The 18,894-nt window shown below is 39.2% G+C and overlaps 1 protein-coding gene across 9 annotated transcripts in view; it reads right to left on the bottom strand.

Annotated features, from left to right (window-relative positions):
• Positions 1–2,682: 2,682 nt before the first annotated feature.
• TTLL7 (tubulin tyrosine ligase like 7) overlaps positions 2,683–18,894 on the bottom strand; it is a 62,883-nt gene continuing 46,671 nt past the window's right edge. For 6 of the 9 annotated variants that reach the window (XM_050307409.1, XM_050307412.1, XM_050307408.1 and 3 more), the window contains 6 exons: positions 17,920–17,976; positions 16,486–16,620; positions 14,684–14,764; positions 10,787–10,947; positions 7,957–8,130; positions 2,683–4,578 (listed from right to left, as the gene is read on the bottom strand). In XM_050307409.1, the coding sequence (XP_050163366.1) occupies positions 4,458–4,578; positions 7,957–8,130; positions 10,787–10,947; positions 14,684–14,764; positions 16,486–16,620; positions 17,920–17,976 (729 nt within the window). In that variant the 3' untranslated portion in view covers positions 2,683–4,457. Of the gene's footprint in view, positions 4,579–7,513; positions 7,633–7,956; positions 8,131–10,293; positions 10,385–10,786; positions 10,948–14,683; positions 14,765–16,485; positions 16,621–17,919; positions 17,977–18,894 lie in introns of those variants that run through there. The other 3 variants (XR_007627806.1, XM_050307414.1, XM_050307413.1) reach the window with 3 other exon arrangements.

Genomic DNA, 18,894 nt, shown 5'->3' with positions numbered 1-18,894 from the left:
TCATGTCCAGCTGGTGCTGATCAGCACGCACACGTCCCTTTCTGCCTGCCAGCCCCTCATCCCCGAGCCTGCAGGGCTGCAGGGGTTGCTGTGACACAAGAGCAGGACTCGGCACTTGGCCCTGTTGAACCTCATACTGTTGGTCTTGGCCCACCCAGCCAGCCTGTCCAGATCCATCTGGGCACATTTTCAATATCTGCACTTCAATATATGGGGTAACTCACAAACTGCAAACTTAAGGTTTTATGTATAAAAATGAATTTGTTCTAGAACTCCTAGACCAGCTAAGGAACCATCCAGATGTAATTTTAAAAGTTAATAAATTTGTTTACTTTCCTGCACAGAGAAACAACAGTTAGAGACTACTTTTCCCATAATGATGATAAGATATTCCTTTCTAGACAGCACACTAACCTGAGGCCAAGATTTACGAACGGGTGCCCTTAGGAGGTACTTCAAGTAGAGTTTTCTTCAAAATAACTTCATCAAAGCATCATCATCATCATCAAAGCAATGGTTTCAAAAATGTGTTTTCCTTACTCTTTGGACCTCAAATAACGTGTAAAACCTTTGTAATGTTTCTTAATCGGCACTTCTGACCCACCCCTCCGGGTGCCCTCACGCTGGGGCAGTACAAGTACGGGGCCCTTGCTGGCGGAGCCGCCCCTTACCTGCCGTGCCTTCCTCGCGGGTTCCCCTCAGGGCAGCGCCCCGGCTCGGCTCGGCTCGGCTCCGGGACCCGTCACGGCGGCTGGGAGGGCGCTGCCGGCTATTCACGGCCCTTAATGAGGGAGCGGCTCTCGCCCAGCGCCCCTCACAGCCTAGGGGACTGCCCCCGCCTCAGGGACCGCGCCGGGGCTCGGGGCACTCCACAGCCCGCGGCGTCACCTGCGCTCAGCCCTGCCCTGAGGGGCCAGCATCACCCCCAGTTAACATTTGTCTGCGCTCTCCTCTTTCTCGCACCTGCCACAGCACGTGGAGCCGCGCCGAGCTCTCCTTGCCCCGCGAAAGGCGCGGAAGGGACCGCGCTCACCTGCGCGTCGGGCGGGTGCGCTGCTCCCCCGCAGGGCGCGCAGGGCGGGGCCGAGGCGAGCGCGAGGACACCTGCGGGGCACCGCACACCTGAGGGGCACAGCACACCTGCGGGGCACAGCACACCTGCGGGGCACAGCACACCTGCCGGGCACAGCACACCTGACGGGCACAGCACACCTGCCGGGCACAGCACACCTGCGGGGCACAGCACACCTGAGGGGCACAGCACTCCTGCGGGGCACAGCACCTGAGGGCCAGCACTGGGGCACAGCACTCCTGCGGGGCACAGCACACCTGAGGGGCACAGCACACCTGCCGGGCACCGCACACCTGCGGGGCACAGCACACCTGCCGGGCATAGCACACCTGCGGGCACAGCACACCTGAGGGGCACAGCACACCTGCCGGGCACAGCACACCTGCCGGGCACAGCACACCTGCCGGGTCGCGCGCGCACCTGCCGGGCACAGCACACCTGCGGGGCACAGCACACCTGCCGGGCACAGCACACCTGAGGGGCACAGCACACCTGCCGGGCACAGCACACCTGAGGGGCACAGCACACCTGCGGGGCACAGCACACCTGCCGGGCACCGCACACCTGCGGGGCACAGCACTCCTGCGGGGCACAGCACTCCTGAGGGGCACCGCACACCTGAGGGGCACAGCACACCTGCCGGGCACAGCACACCTGCCGGGCACAGCACACCTGCCGGGCACAGCACTCCTGCGGGGCACAGCACACCTGAGGGGCACAGCACACCTGCCGGGCACAGCACACCTGAGGGGCACAGCACACCTACGGGGCACAGCACACCTGAGGGGCACAGCACACCTACGGGGCACAGCACACCTGCCAGGCGCACCTGCCGGGCACAGCACACCTGCCGGGCACCGCACACCTGCGGGGCACAGCACACCTGCCGGGCACAGCACACCTGCGGGGCACAGCACACCTGCCGGGCGCGCGCACCTGCCGGGCACAGCACACCTGACGGGCACAGCACACCTGAGGGGCACAGCACACCTGCCGGGCACAGCACACCTGCCGGGCCGCATGCAGAACACCTGCCGGGCACAGCACACCTGCCGGGCCGCGCGCACCTGCGGGGCGCCAGGCCCACCCATCTGATCAGAGGGAATGCAGAGGAAAGGGGTAAACGCTTCCACCTGTGGCGCCACCTGGGTCTGGGCTACAGGTGCAGCCTGTCATTCGCCCGCAGACCACACGCACTGGCTCTGAGGAGCTGGCAGCAAAGCGGAGCAGGGTGTTTATTGAAGGTATTAATTCACACATTAGTAGGAACACAGTACCACTTCAGGAAAGGTTATCAGAAACACAAATATATTAAGTAATGTCAGACGTAAAGCACTGTCTGTTCCACTTTTGTACATGCTAAATGTATTTTTTTCCTAAATCTGGCCATACTGCATAGGTATGATTAGTAGCCCTCTTTCCTTTGGTAGAGTATTCTGTATAGACTGACTTGGCCCAGCACTGGCATTTGAGAAATTTGAGAAATCACAATGAAATTTAAAAAATAAAAAGACATATGAACCTCCTACCTAAAGCTCTGTTTGAGTCTGGGAAGCTAAACTGGAAGCTGATCTCATCCTTATGGCCAAAAGTAGAATACAATGGAAGCCTTCTCCAAGAAGAGAAAATTTACAGCTTTTATTAGGTCTTACAGTTAACCACAGTAGGCATTCATAGTCACTGTATGGACCAAAAGAGATATACCATTAATGTGAACATGTTATATTAATGAACTAATATTACCACAAAAATTAAAAAGACTTTACCAGACGAAAAGAATGCTTTTATCTGGTTAATCTCAAGAAGGTTTTTTAATTGTTTACAAATAGTCTTGTTATCATATATTCTGCAGTTCTAGAGCTGAGGCACTACAGCACAGGCATCAAAAATCTCACCCAAATTCCCAGTTCTATTTATCCTATGACTAAAATTAAAAAATAAAAACAAACCCAACACATTTCCATACAACGTCAATCTCAAATTCCTTTAGTCTCTTAAATTTCTCTTAAATTGCTGGATATCAAAAACTATTAACATACTTGCTCCTGAGGATAAGTAGCCCCCAAATTACTTTTTTAAGTATACCTGAAATACATCAATAATTTACAAACACATATCAGGGTTAAACAATTGATAAGTACACAAGTCTTTGGTAAATAATAATTACTCTGTTCTTTACTCAGTTAAGAAACAATTTTTAAATCTAGATTAACTGATTTTTTAATAATTATTTCTATAATGAATAAGGCTCACGTGACACAATGCTGAGTGGGATGAATGGCTGTATGTAGCAAAACCTGAATGATGTTTTCAGGGTACAAATCCTGCTAATACGAGGTTCCTGCTCTGGCTTGGTTTATTTTTGTGCCCTTCAGCCAGCCCCAGGAGGCTGGGGCTGAACGAGAGCTTTCAAATGAACTCGGTTTCCAACGTGTGACGGTGTCAGCAATCTGGAAAACACCGTCCATTGCAAGGATGCATTCTACAGTAGGTACTGGATTGCATGCTAAAAACTACAACAAACCAATTAGTTTAAGTTTGAAACAATACATTACAGCTGCAGTATTTCCTACAATGTCTGCTTTACCACTTGCACTATGCATGCTTGTGCAAGCTGAAGGTGACTTCTTGCTCCCAAAGGAAACCTAAAGGCACAGGGTATAGGTAATGTGAACAAAAACCTGGAAACAAACGTTGGCTTCCATTTTATTACAATAATCCAGTTAGAAAGTGAACGCTTTTACTGATGTTTTACTGTTTGTCTACTAGATGCCTTTGCTTTGGCTAAGAGATACTATATTATGTCTTTTAAGAAAAATAGCAGCATTAAATAATCTTGTCATTTCAGAGGAGAAATAAAAATATGTCTGCTTTAGGTTTGGCTTGCAGAGTTTTGGCTTTTATTTTAAACATGTCCAAGAACTGATCAGATTATTTTTGATAACTGTTACAGTTTTACTGTTCTATTAGAGTTTTCAATTATCTACCTTGTTAAAGGATCAATTACATTTGAGACAATAAATAATATAGTTTACAATAAATAATTTTCAAGTCAAAGTATTGTACTTACAAAATAATGTAATACTGTAATAGAATCTTCAAGATCAATTCCATTTTATATATTCTGCAGCAAAAATAACATTTCTAGTAGGAAGGAATTACTTATAAACCTAGCAAGATCTACACATTCACATGTGTATGTAAACAACAAGATTTAGTATGTTCCCAGAAAAGCTATGCTTTTACAGTAGGTTTTAAGCTAAATTTTATTATAATATGATAGTAGGAAATATATAACAGTGTTTATATTTAGCTTCATCACAAATTTTAAACTGAAAAAAAAATATTGGTGCTATTATTTACAAACAGCAACTTTCCTTTCACTTCACAAGTGACTGTATCTGTGTGTGAACAAAATGTTAGGGCGAGGCATTCCAGATGAACTGCAGCTAAGTTTGGATGAGGATGATTTCAGGATGAACAGTGAAGGTCCTGGCAATAAATACCTAGAAAGGATATGAAAAATATAGCAGAGTTTACAGACAAACCAATATTCAAGAGCAAAAGAATTAATGTTTATGCGCCATACCTTATAACTGTTGTATGCAAGAAACTGGGTGCAGTAAATACTATTTATAAAATAGGGCAATAGGCACAAGCTAACTCAGAAAAGGAATCTAAACTCCGAGAAACTCTTAGCAAAATTTCAAAATGTTGTATGAGGACCAAACAGCTTTCTAGTCCTTTATGTTTCAAGCCATCTAATAAATAAACAATGAAACCCTGTGTAACAGTACTACCAAAAATTAAAACTTCGACCATTGGTCTCTGTTATTATAGTACTATTTATTTAACTTAAACTAGGCAAAAACTGCAAGTGGCATTAAACAGCTTATAAAAAGTTAAGTTGTAAAAAAGAAAAATTATTAGAGAAGAAAATTAGATTTTCAGCTTTGGTTTCCAGCTCTAATTCTCTAAAAATAGAGATGTTATCATCACTACTCTTGTAAAGGAAGAAATGATGCTACACCTAGTAATTCACATCAGTGACTATTTATCTTTTCAACTCAGGCAACTGTATAGCTTGTATTTTGTATAATACTACAAACAATAGTTTATCATATGCTTAATATTAATTCTTAAATATTTTCATGGTACAATTACCTAATTGTACAAGTCATTAAATGAGCACAGTTAAGTGTGCAAAAAAAATCCATACTAAATTAGAATTCACATTTAATTATGTCAGTGTTAGGAAGGATTAACACAACCCATTGTATAAATCATTGCTGAAAAATTATTGTACAGTTGTAGTGAATCATATTGGCTAATGATGAATAAGTTAAAAGACTCATCACACAGACAGAAACAGCACCACAGTGTCAAAGCACCACACATGAGGTTTGCTTAAGCTTGAGAAAACGTTTTGTTATAAAATATTATCACTGATATTTTGAAACAATTTGCAAAAAAATAAAGTCAGGTTTGAAATGGGTTGGTGTTGAGCTTGATAGTTCATTACATCACCAGACTGAGTCCTGCCTTTGGCCAATGATAGAGTAAAAAACTCCAATACTGCCCAGGATTACTTGCCATGTAACAGATAAGATCACTTAACAAGATGTAAGGATGTAGCAGTAGATGGTTTAGGTTTTTTTTAATTTTACAACACAGGTGAATTTATGTAAATATTAAAGGTCTGACTTTGTATACAGTTTGATTTTAGCTAATTTTTAAGAGATTTTAGCTAATTTTTTAAGAGATTTTTGCATATTTTTGAGCTCTCCTATCGTTTTATTTAGACTTTTAATTTGTGATTAAAAAAGTGTCATTAATAAACATTTCGCTGCTCTTACTCAGGAACATTGTATTCTTCATGACATACAGTTAAGAGGATTGAGAATAAATTTAATTTGTTCTCAGTTTTCATTATCTTTTTCTTTCTCCCTATACAAATCAATTTTCTCAGCTAAAGAGGTATCTATTTGTAATATTTGAAAGCTTTAGTTTCACATACTTTGTTTCTTAATCACAAGCAAAGTAAAAAATTGGTTTGTGCTCAGAAAAAACAAAGTTCTTCAAATTAAATTTTATAAAGTGTTGAAAAAATTGACTTCTCATACATTTATTAAATTATACTCTGATCTTTTCTTGCACCATACAACTTTATGGCAAGTCAAGAAAACTATTATTACCAGTGCAGATGCATTAAAAACAGAAAGCTAAGTGAAATAGTATTGTGGTTTTCCCATTTCTAGAAAAATATTCCATTACCTTACGATTGTGGACCATAACAGGTGAAAGCATTTATTTCCATATGTATCTTTCACTTCACAAATTGAGAATATCAGTTACCTGGCATATTGCTGTATCCAGGTATAGATGAAACATTTGTGGAGACTAATATAAAAACTGTAACTGTGATCAGAGTTGTCATGACACTCCATTACTGACACTTCATATATAAAGGGCTTAAATTCTTCTAGCTTGTGAAATTTAGGAATAAACTTCCCTTCAGCATCCAAAGAAACACAGAAACTGGGGACAAGAAAGTTGTCTTGGACCATCCCTTTCACTGCTGTCCAAATGCAAGCCTGTTGGCTGCAGTACATCAGAGTAATCGGATCAGTTGGAATAGTTTGTGGTTGGTCATGATGGAAGAGTTTCTGCAGTACTGACAGTGAAAGCAATAAAAACTTCAAGGTTGAAGATTTTCTAGTCTTAGCTCATCCAAATGACTTTACCATACTCCTGCTATAGCTGAATAGACGTTAATATTGAATATGATTTGGTTTGTGGCTAACATACTTCTACTTTTGCTGTGACCAAACAAATCCAGTTTCTGATTGGTTTTACATTAAGTTAGAGTGTCTTGAGATCCACATGTCAATAACAAATGGGTTCAGTGTATCAAATAACTAATCTGAGATATATCAAGTAAGCAATTAAGCCATAAAATAAGTTTAACAGATAATATATCAAAAGTTTGCTTTTCACATAGTGTTTAAATCATAAAGCCCTTCTGTGAAATGATAGATGTAAGATATTTTACATAAACAAAGCATTTGTAAGTTTATATGCACAATAATTAAAATTGCCATTATGGATAGAATTTAGAACCTAAGTAATTTGAAACTGATATTTAATTCTCCTACAACCTATGACTGTTAAATCCCAAATCGTTGACTTCCACAGTTGGAGCATTTCCAGTAATCCTTGTACTGACAATATTATAATCCCTATTGCATCCAGTTGGAGAACTAAACCAGCCACTGGAGAATCGGGTAAGTGCCAAATAATTCTTTTACTATATGATGCTGTTTTGCAAGGTTTGAAAATACCTTTATGCTCTGTAAGATGAAATAATAAAACTTTCAGCCTATAGGTTTTGGAAATGGGCTTTGCCAAACTGTGCAATGCAGTAAATCAGATGGCACTTACCTGACCCTTGGCTGGAGCTGTGCCCCTACAGCATCCCACTGCGAATGTGAAGCCACAAGTATCTGACATGCTAGGATACCTCTAGGAATGCAAATCTGGAAACAGTGACTTTGAGGGATCTGAGAAGGGGAAGAAAGGAAATTTTCAGTTCACTTTATGGAAAGCCTTTGCTGCAGCTAATTAGGCAGTAGGCAATCAAGAGTTTAATAAGTGCACTTTCACTCAAGATCTGTATATCAAATCTTCCTTTGGTAGCACTTCGTAAATGGGCTAGTGAGACTGGAATGATTGAGACCCAGGATCAAGGGAAATGCTGGGGAGTTCGCTTTTTTGTTTCCTTAAATACAGAGCAAACCAGGCTTAAAGAAAAGTGTAGTGGCAGCAACACAGACTGAAACCTGTTCCAATACTATCCATTATACTTATAATATTCCAATTTATACCTTGTATCATCCCAGTGGTGGCTAATCCCCGTTGGGGATCCTCTTGATTCTGATGAGTATTTGTAAACCACCAGCAGGCAGCGTTTACAAAGCTGTACTATTCGTCGGCAACACTGGAGTTGCTCAGGAGTCACCACCTCTGTGCTTTTACTGAATATGGTTTCCCAAGAGCTCCTGTTATGGAAAAAGACACAAACTCATGTTTTCTGTCACAGATTGCAATCTAAGAGCTTTACTGCTTTATATCAGATTTAACAACAGAGGAACAAGAGAAAAAGCATGACCTTGCCTGTGCACAGAAAGGTCTATACAATTTAACACAAACAGTGGCAGACCAAGAGGACAGTGCTATTCTGTTACCCCAATAACAAGGGCTGAGATCTGGAAACATACATGGGAATTTTAATGAGCTTCCTTATAAATGTGCCTGTGCAACCTCCTCCATGTGCTACACACATTCAGTTTATTCTCCATTATACTGCAGTCAGCAGGGATCAGAGTACTGTTTCCTAAGGAAACTTTATTTCTTGTGCTGTAACTTTAGTTTCCACACTTCAGTAAGAAATCATGGAGTCCTCACCAGATCAAAAAAAAGACTAGTATACTTGATTGTGCAATATGGTCAATTATGTTCAATATGGTCAATTATGTGTTATTCTTTTTATAACCATCTGAAGTCAACAATTTGTCTTATGAGTTTTAATTGTTTATTATACACTAAAACAAATGTAGCTTTATGAAACCATTTACATCCCTTTTTTTCCCTGAGATTTTCATCTTTCATTCCTTTTACTAAAATAGCACATAGCAAGCAGAGATTTAACCACCAAAAGTAAACCTTAAGGCTATTAGCTCCTCTCTTCTCTCAAGACATATATCTTATGAATAGTTAACATATTGCATTGCTTAATATATTTTCTTGTAATCATTCTGTTTCTGAATCAGCACACTAATACCCCTTCCCAATGTGTTTTCCCAAATCCTACACATGGCCTATGTTTATCCCAGTCTGTTCTTTAAGATGGTACCATAGGGAAGAGTGAGAAGTTGGCCTCTCTGCTGCAGAGGTGCTGTCATGAGTTCTCAGCTGTGCATTCCATGGCAAGAAGGATGCTTGCAACTGAATAAACAACATACTGGGAAGGTGCAAACAGCCTTTTTGTTTTCTTCCATGAATTCTGTACTAAGTATATTACATGCAGAGTGATCTCTGCACCTACTGGATATTTGTATATTACTTTTTTTTTTTTTTAATCTTTTACATAGCAACTCCTCCTACAAGGAAATGGATCTTTGCCAAAGAATAGCTCCAATTTGGAGTCAGCTGAGTCTTGTTCTGCATGAACAAAAAATCCTAGCCTCCCCTGAACTCTTCTGCTGGCTCAAACTTATCCCAAGTCAAGTGAGCAGCAGAGTTGTTCAAAGGTAAACTAGTCTTTGCAGAGAAAAAGAATCTAAAATGAATGTTTTTATGCACATTAGAAGATTTGCATGCTAAAAATAAAATACAGAATAGTAACAGTATTATTAAAAAGGAAGGTAATTACAATATTTTATAACAACAAAAGAATTGAGCTTGGACTCAAGACTTCACACACCTCTGCTAGCATGAAGAAGGGATCCAGCAGCTGCTGAGGATTATACAAAAACAAAAGCTTCAGACCAGAAACAGAAACCTTTTCTAACCCTAATTTAACTTTTGGAGTGTGCTGCATTCCCAATACCCACCTGTGCAAATCTTAAGGCCGACATTATCTGCATTTTCCAATAGCTCATCTCAGTGAAAAAAATGTTGCACAACAACAAGCCTTTGGCATTGAGATGATGGTAAAAATCATGCTGATCTTTTAGATCCCTCAGATCCCTCTTGTTGTTATCCATTTTGGGGGTAACAACTGGGTACTGCATGCATTCTCCACATATGACAAATGACTGTATGTGGACAACCTATTGACTTGATTCCTTTGTACACACAGAACCCACCAGCAGACTATTGGTTGTTGTAGCTCATTTTCAATACACCTTTTAGAACACCCTATGCAAGCTGATCAAAACCCCTTTCTTTATACATCTCATATACTGACAGAGAAAATGTCCCTTTTTGTATGCAATATATTTCATATTTAAACATTTGTATTCTTACTTTATGAAGAAATTTGGTGGGTGGGTGGGATTGTTTTATACCCATGATATGATCCCCCAGATCCCCCTTTACATGAATGCCTTTGATTTCAGGAATGTAGATTCTGAAGTGTAGATTATTGAACTTATATGGCCTGATCTTTTTTCCCCATAGAAAACTTGTATTTGCCACCCAAACCAAAACCACCTGCTTACCTCAATGAGAACACTTCATATTCTGCATGTACTTGGGCTTCCACCAGTATGGGAAACAGGAAATGTAATCAAGCACATAAATTTGAACTCACTGTAAATCACAGAAGTGACATTGCATTTGGCATGAGACATCAGATGCACTTGTGACTGAATTCTCCCCGTCTAAGTTTGGAGCTCAAATATAACAATGATTTCTGTTGATGGCAAGTCCATGTTTGACACAGTGGTCTGGCCTGAAAATCATGCACCATCCCATGGAAGAGTTGACTTAGGGCTCAGATATTTTGACAATTAGATTATTTTCCCTAGATTATTATATTTGTAATTATATAACTAAGTATTGGATTCCACTTCTGAAAAGGTTGGCCTAGATTATTAGATTTAACTCTACTATTACAGTATTCTCTGGAATGAAAATGAGCAAGAGAGTGTGCCAGCACTGACTGTAAAGGTGAAGTTATGAAGAGGGCTCAGAAAAGACAAAGAGGCTTACCTTGAATTACCGAAACAGTTCCACAGGCCTTGGCCGCGGCTCCAAAGTAAGCGATTAAATACACGCTCAAAAAGACGGTACAGATGCAAACTTTCGATGTCTGGAGCTTTCCAGACATGCTGGAGAACCGCACGAACACTTGTCCTGACTATATCCAAAACCTAGGAAAGAGTATTCCAAGTAAATCAAAACAAAGGCATATTGCAGAACTGAAACCCCACTGCTGGCTGACTGACTGCACACACACACAGACGAGCTATCCATTCCCACAGATGTCTGTTCCATTTCTGGGCATTCATCAGCAAATTTTATTATATGCTTTTTCTGTCAATAACATTTTGCAAAGCCAAATCAAAATATTTTATTTTTATTACAGAAAAGTTCATTTCTATTTTTCCAGTCTGTTCAATACTAGTTCATTTAAATGCCAAAAAGAGTTTAGAAAGAAACAAAATGGACACAATTACAGACTAGAAGCAACTTAACTAACAACCCAAATATTATATGTCTTCTTTTCTCACCCCCTTTTTAAAATATCATCTATTTTACAAAGAACTAAAATGTCCTGAAGAGCTACAAACTCCTCAGTGTTACTCTGGATCAAACCATATTAGTTTACCTGGTAGGAGACAGTGTAGTAAAATCAGCAAGTGAGAAAATGATCAGCAAGATATTTAAAATAACATCGTTTATAGAAATGTCATGACTTTATTATACACAGACTACCTTTAAATGTAAGTACATGAAGATGTGGGAGAAGACAAGGCTGAGCTGCATTCCATCCAGCACAGACACTGAGGCAGCTGCACATCTGCTCATCAGTCCTCTTGGATACACCTTTGCCCATCCCCCTGAACTGAGGCGTGGAAGGAAGCTGGGATTCACCTCGCCTGCTTTTAAACAGCTGGATTTTCTCTTAAGTCAGGCCCCTGTGCTCCCTTCCCAACCCCTGGAGAAAAACAGGTTCCAGAGTGTCGTGGATTCTGTCTATTGAGATACCATCAATAAGTCTGGGAATAGTTTTGTGACCAAAGTAGTGTTCAGGCCTGACACTGGCACTCTGCACAGTGTCCAACCTGTGCTATAACAAAGCCTACGGTGCATGTAACAAAAAGTCAGTTAAATCACCATAATGTCCTCTAAAGGAAACAGCCTCTCTGCCTCTCGTGCCTAACAGCATCTTCCAAAAACAGTCAGCCCCCAGTGAGCAGTAAACAGATGGAGGTATTTATTGATTTGATATAGGGCTTTGTAAATGAGAAGGTACAATGCTTTCCCAGGAAGCTTCCAGTTATGGATGACAAACTGATTCACATGGTAAAACGGGTCTCTCAAAAGGTGAAAGAGATTTAGTAGAACAATAAAGTATGGAAGCATGGTGTAGAATTGCAATTTTTTGGTCCTGCATAACAAACTTGTTTATAAATAGCCTGATAGGACACCATGAAGGAAACAAAGCATAAATAAATAAAATGCTTGCAAAAGCACAAGGAAGCTGCGTAGCAGTGCCTCATGGGCAGAAAATCTATAGATACCTAATAATGTTGGCCTTGATGAAACATAGGTTTTCCATGTTATTTAAGCTCTTTTTGAAGACCTAGAATTAGTTTGCATGCATAGGTCTTGCACTAATTCCATGCACATAATAATCCAGTGCAGATACAATACTGTCATCTCTGCTGGGAATCTTTGTGTATGCAGGTGTCTAGCCCACAAAAAATTCACACCCATGGTCTCCTCCTCCCAAAGAGTGAGATAGAAAGTGAAAGAAACTATAACCTAAGGATGCTTATCTTTTTTTAGTGACAGCAGGAGCTAAACCCAGGTTTTGGATTGCCCATGTCTGTGGAACGGGTCCAGATTTTCAGACACTTCCTTAGCAGCATTAGCCTATTGTCTTCATGCTTCTCAGGCACTTTTCCTTGTGTCTCACCTGTCTAAGGCTTTTCCACACAAATGGCAGGTATCTGTGGTTGTGTACATCCATTTAAACTAAGTCAGTCCCTAATTACATAAGGATCAACCATGTATTTCTTTGCAATGTTACACTGACTAGTGGTAATTTACCTGTCTGGGTGGAACAGAGCAATTCCACCCAGTTCAGCGTCTCTCACTAGTCCAGTCTACATGAGCTAAGAACAGTGATGCCAGCGTAGAGCTTTTTCTTTAGCACCTGGAGTTGCAGAAAACTAAGAACTGGGTATCTTAGAGCAAGCCACAGACTGCCAGGTACTCTGGAAAAAAAACCCACTACTTTTCTTTGTTTCTGTCAATATGCCAGAGCAGGAAATGTACCAGTTAATTATCCTTAATTTGCAAACATGGCCTCAATCATCCATTTAAGAAAAGAGACAAGGCATTGCACAAGGGCTGGAACTTCATGAAACCTACACCTTCACTTTTCTAAGTTAATTTCCCTAGCTTGTCTTCATCTTTCTGTTTACTTTAATTTACAACATTTACTTTAACAAAAGCAATTATCTAGGTGTAACAGAACAAGATGTTAAGAAAGAACATATTCAAAACCCTCTGGTAAGCATCAAAACACTTCTAAAAAAAATATGTAAAGTGATGTAACATGAAGCAGTCATAAACCCCCCAACCCCAAAAGTCTCTTTTTCTTGAAAGTCTTAGAGGTTACATTTTTTTTCTTAGCATGCATTGATTGAATTGTTTTACTCTCAACTTGCTTCTGAATGCCTCCTGTTCCTGTGCTGTAATGCTTGAATATTACACACTAAGAATATGAGCAGAAGTTTAATTTTTCTACACCATGTTCAATAATTGTTAAGCAAATGCAGCTGTCAGGGATGAACACTGTGAAATCTAGTACATTGCCCAGATATTTTCTTTTTGTGTGTTAGAATTTCCCAGTAAGCCTAGTGAAGGGGACTGAGATTCTGGTTTGTATTTCACAAAGTTGTGGAAAGGTACCTTTGAGACAGATTCCTTACTTACATAAATATTCTCCACCTTGTGCTCATTTCTCCTTCACCCACCTCATTGGAATATAAAACATACTTCTTTCAAATCAACAAAAGACATTTGGCAGTCCTCAGCTGCAATGTCATTGTCAAAGTTAATCCGTTTTTATAAACTACCCTTCTAAGAATAACTGTCTGATTGCTTGAAGGGATTGAGGTTAAAAGCAGTTAAAAAAAAATCAAATCATTTCCAGTGCGAGCAAAGATGAAGGGCTCGCTAGTGCTTCAGGAATTATAAGTCTCCCAAGTTGTAAAAGATATCCTCACAAGAAGAGCAAAAAGTCCACATTTCTGGTTGTGCAGTCTTTGGGAATAACAACCTGGATCAATCTGTATCATCCTGACTTCCTACAGGTACCCCTGGTTTAACATGACTGCCAGTCAAATGCAGGGGAGAACCTCCCTTTATTGTAGGCTTTCTGAAATAATGCCTGAAGGAGAAAATTCTTGGCTTGGCAGGTCCATTTTTTATTCAATATAATCTATTCCAGTACTGTGGGTCAAAAACTCAAATAGCCAAGTGCAATATCACTAACTCTGATGAAGTTTTAACATGCCTAGTCTGAAACTGCTGACTGTTTTAGCCCTTACAAATCAAATCTCCTGAGTCAATACACTTCTAAGAATGTTAGATAAAATTAGGTATTTAAGCTACTAATCATTTATTTGTTTCCTTTTCTTTCAGCAGATTAAGTTTTTAAGAAATTGGTTTTTAAATTATAATCCAGGATAATCATGCTTTTCCAAATATGGAGCAATACAATTTCCTGCAATAGAATTAATTCATATATATGTTAGTATCAAGAGCCAGGATTTCAGCATCTCAAGTCACTCCCAGCTACTGTAACACCAGTAGAAACACTGCTATGCATCTACTTCAGTTCACCTTCAGCAAATGAAATACGGCACTTACTTTTCGTTGCTTTGCTGGATCCAGTTTTACCAACCAATAGAATGATACTTTTGGTTTGTGATACTTCCAATTATCCATAATCTGTAATCATTGTAAAATACAAGATAAAAAATACAGAAAAACCAACCAAAAGCTGGTATTTCATCCATGAGCATTCCTAACGCTTAAAAATGTCAGCATCTAAAAGACCACATGTGAAGAAGTTTTCTCTAAAGCCAATTGAAAAATATTTGCAAATCTATGTGGGGGAAGGTTTGCAAAGACATGTGCAATGTTTGAGTTTAATCCTGCCCTCTCTTCTACCCAATTCAGACAACCACATGCTACAAAGCAGTTGGAAACTTGTCTTGACTGGCTTGGCCCAGATTCCTTGAACACAGCAGTGAGTTCAGTGATGCACAACTGCTCACCTGTTTAAATAGTGAGGGGGTTGTTGTGTAAGGGACACTGGGTGTTAGCTGGAAAACATCTTTTCTATAAACTGTTATAGATCAACTGCAGTGCTCTCCTTTTACAATGTCTAAGCACTACCAAAAAAGCTCAAGCTGCAAACATACACTTTTATTTTCATTTTGTTGTTTTTAATTTCTGTTCCATTCCAGACCTCCAACAAGTTCTGCCTCACAGACAACCGATAAACCATTACCTGTTTCCTTCCATGATGAGATGTTATTTCCCATCAGGAATGGTTAAGACCAGAGGAATTTATAAAGGAATTTTGCCATAGGAAAGTGCGTTTTCTAAGCATGCGAAGGGTGTGTGAGGAAGCACCACTGGATAGAGCACACACTCCCATCGGTACAGGAATGCACACACACTCCCTCCTGAGTCCAAAGGAAAACTTAATGCAGCATTTTAGTTCTGCTTCGAAGATAAGAAACCCAGTCTACTGGTTATGAATGTTATCTTCCAGCATCACACAAATCAACCATCATTACAGGAGAATTCCTTTCCACTCTGATGTAGTTTGTTGATGTTTTCAACATTTTGAAAGCTCTCAGAGCAAAGGAGTCTTCGGGCCAGATAACGAATCAGATGAATGAGTCACCATGGGCTGTGCTTAATACATCAGGACACAGGTGCTAATTTAAATTACTAGATCCTTTCATATTTCTTCTAAACTGAGAGAAGAACTTCTATCTTGATTTTTTTTCATTTCCAACCTGGTGTTAGCTTCTTTGCGCTAAATATTTAAAAGGGATTGAGATAGCATGTAATTTCTGCTTATAGATCTTAATATTGGGGTTCAATTGACCTTTAGTTGGGCATTGTTTCACATGTCTTTGATAAACTACGAGGCTCAGGACCATGTTGGATGTGAGAAAGACTAAGCTGCTAGACTGGAAGAGCCAAAAGGTGTGTGACTGGTGTTCTTCATGACCAGCAAACTTGCAGTCTGCCTTGCACATACCAGTCTGAGTTCTCTGCTCTGCATATCTGACAGCAAGTCAAACAAGTCAGGATCTGTTTTAACAATATCAGATGAAATATTAATTGTGACATTCTTCTTGGCTTACTTAAAAGTCTTAACTTTCTCCACAATGAAAAACTGAATTTTTCTAACCTTCCTGATTGTTTCTCATATATTTTATGGGGACATAGGAATGCTTTCAGTGGTGCTCTTTTAAAGTCACAAAGTATGCAAAGCTCCAAACTTCCAAAATCTTCTAAATTATCTTAAGTTTTGGAAGTTTTAAGGCCAAAGGAGCTCATGAATTGTGGACTCAGCTTTTTACTTTCCTTCATTTCAGTGGTTTAAACAGTGTCTAGCCTGTTCTTTTTTCTTATTTATAGATACTTACATCTTCTATAATTAATTCAGATTCTTCATCTGATTTTCCTGGGAACTTGATTCTCATGTCACTGATTAAGAGAAGAGTCTCTTTTGTCAAAGCAGCCTCTTGCTCTCTTGTTTTCTGTTGTAGCAAAGACTCACTCTAAAAACCAATACGAAGCAGAGGGAAAATTTCAAGAGTATCATTATAGAGATGTTTGCTTGATCAAAAAAATTATAAATAGGGTGATAAAAAATATACTCTTTAAATTTATAGACATATTATCTAACTAATATACACACGTGTCTCCTACATTAATCACTATTACTTAGAGTTGTCAAGAAATTCAAGAAAAACAGTTCCAATGTAAGTTTGTTTGAAAAAAACCCCACAAATACATATTCAATATTTATGGTGCACACAATTTAAAATATAAATTTGAAATTTACATAACAGACTTTGAATTTAAATTCAACATAAAAAAAAATGTTATTAGTCACAAAAATCATCCTTTCAGTTCTTGACTTCAGCAATTGAACAGAAACTGGCCATATCATTAAGCCAAGATTTCAGGAAGCATTAAAAAGTAAGGACACTTTGCTCCAGTCTTGGTCAGTAATTTCATCTGACAGATGAAATTCTAAATTTTTAGGCATTTCTAAATCTCTATATCTTGTAAAAACTACAATACTTAAGCATATTTTTGCTTAAGCAACGAATACATATTTCCAAGTACAAAAAAATACCCTGCCATTTGATACATATTATTATGGCTGAAATAGATAGTAAATAGTTCCAAATCCACTTCTGTTTATAACTGCTATAATAACATGTCTGTAATTTCCAACTGTAAATGGCTTCTTCTGAGCTTTGTTTCCATATCTTTAGAACGTTTGGATCTCAGCAGCCTCCAAAAATGGCAATACACTGCTCTTTTTTTGCCCAAAAGATAGATAAACTAAAACTTTATCATGCACAAATGATTTCTTTTTAGGAAGTCACAGTTTATCAATTTTAATTTTATTCTAGCAGTAATATATATTATATTATTCTTAGTTGCAAAAATAATTATGAACAGAGTTCCATTCAGAATACAGTGCTAAATTACGAGTAGTTCTTATCCATTCTGTAAGTAATTTTATTAACATTATTTTTAGGAAGTATGACCTAAGCTCTATCACCCAACGTAATTGTTCTGCATATCAAGATCATTTCTGTGGTGGAGCTTTCTCAATGAAAAAGAGAGTATGGTTTCTTACTAATGTTAATTTAAGCGAGTAGCTCATTTTTAATGTCAGCTGGTAAGAGACTGCTCTTAATCTTTCAGTAATTTATATTTGATATAAAGTTAATGTGAATAGAAAAATCTATATTAGCCCTGTCTCATTAAACTCTCAGAGTACATCATGATGATAAAAGGGTACTTTTTAAACTTGAGATAGCTAATGCGATAAAAAATACCTTTAACACGTTGTTGTGAAGACACAATCTTAATGTCTTTCCAGTTCTATTAACTGACTTTAAAGATGGAAAACTGTGTTAAGGAGTATTTCACAAGATGTCAGCACACAATTTTAAAAGGATCCTTTTTCATCATTAAGACAAAGCCTCACAGGCAAAACAGACAATGAGTGCTCTACTGGATAAAAATGATGATTAAAGATAGTAAATACTATAAAGCAAGTTAATTAGCATTACAAAAGGATTTCTCACAATCAAAGCTCACCACAATACAGAAAGGCTGCAAATATGGGTTAAAAGTGCCAATTTGTTTTGCCCCATCTCCAGATGAATTTTGTGGGTGATGAAACACATAGGTCAGGCATCAAAAGCACGACTGGAAACGCGGTGGCACCAGCATGCAGTGTGAGGCTGGGGCTGATCCCACAAACACTGCCTAGGGGGAAGTGAACATGGGGTCCACCATGCAAACGCGAAAGAAGAAACGCCTGGGCTGTGAAGGAGATGCCAAAGAGGATGACAGTCAGGTAACAAATGAAAAAATATATATGGTTCAAAAAACATTGTGAAATTGTAACTAACCACACAAATTCTAAACACCCAGAAGTGTTTAATCTGATTATTAAGTATTTAGTCTAGTTGCTTATCTGTCTCAAGGAGAGGCTTCAAAATGAAAGAAGCTTTTATCTTCCCTTTTAAAGAAAGAAAATGACTTCCAGTTATTGCAGTGGCAAATCCTGAAGACAACAAGCACTACATAAATTTTCAATTGTTCACTTTGGAAGTAGAGGTCTACTGCAGTGTATAGCATATGTAAAACAGGTACAGGTTGAAAATTGTTTACACCTTCTACAATGGACAGCCATACAAAGTCTTACTAATGTTTTGTTATGGTTCAATATATTTACCCTGGGACTATACACGTTTTTTGTTACTGTAGAGATTTTGAAGGTAGGAGCATCCTTATTTCAGAAC

Source organism: Myiozetetes cayanensis, unplaced genomic scaffold (genome assembly GCF_022539395.1).
Source record: "Myiozetetes cayanensis isolate MyiCay16 unplaced genomic scaffold, myiCay2020 scf12, whole genome shotgun sequence".
Taxonomy (NCBI): Eukaryota; Metazoa; Chordata; class Aves; order Passeriformes; family Tyrannidae; genus Myiozetetes; species Myiozetetes cayanensis.
This window is presented reverse-complemented; position numbering and strand designations above follow the sequence as displayed.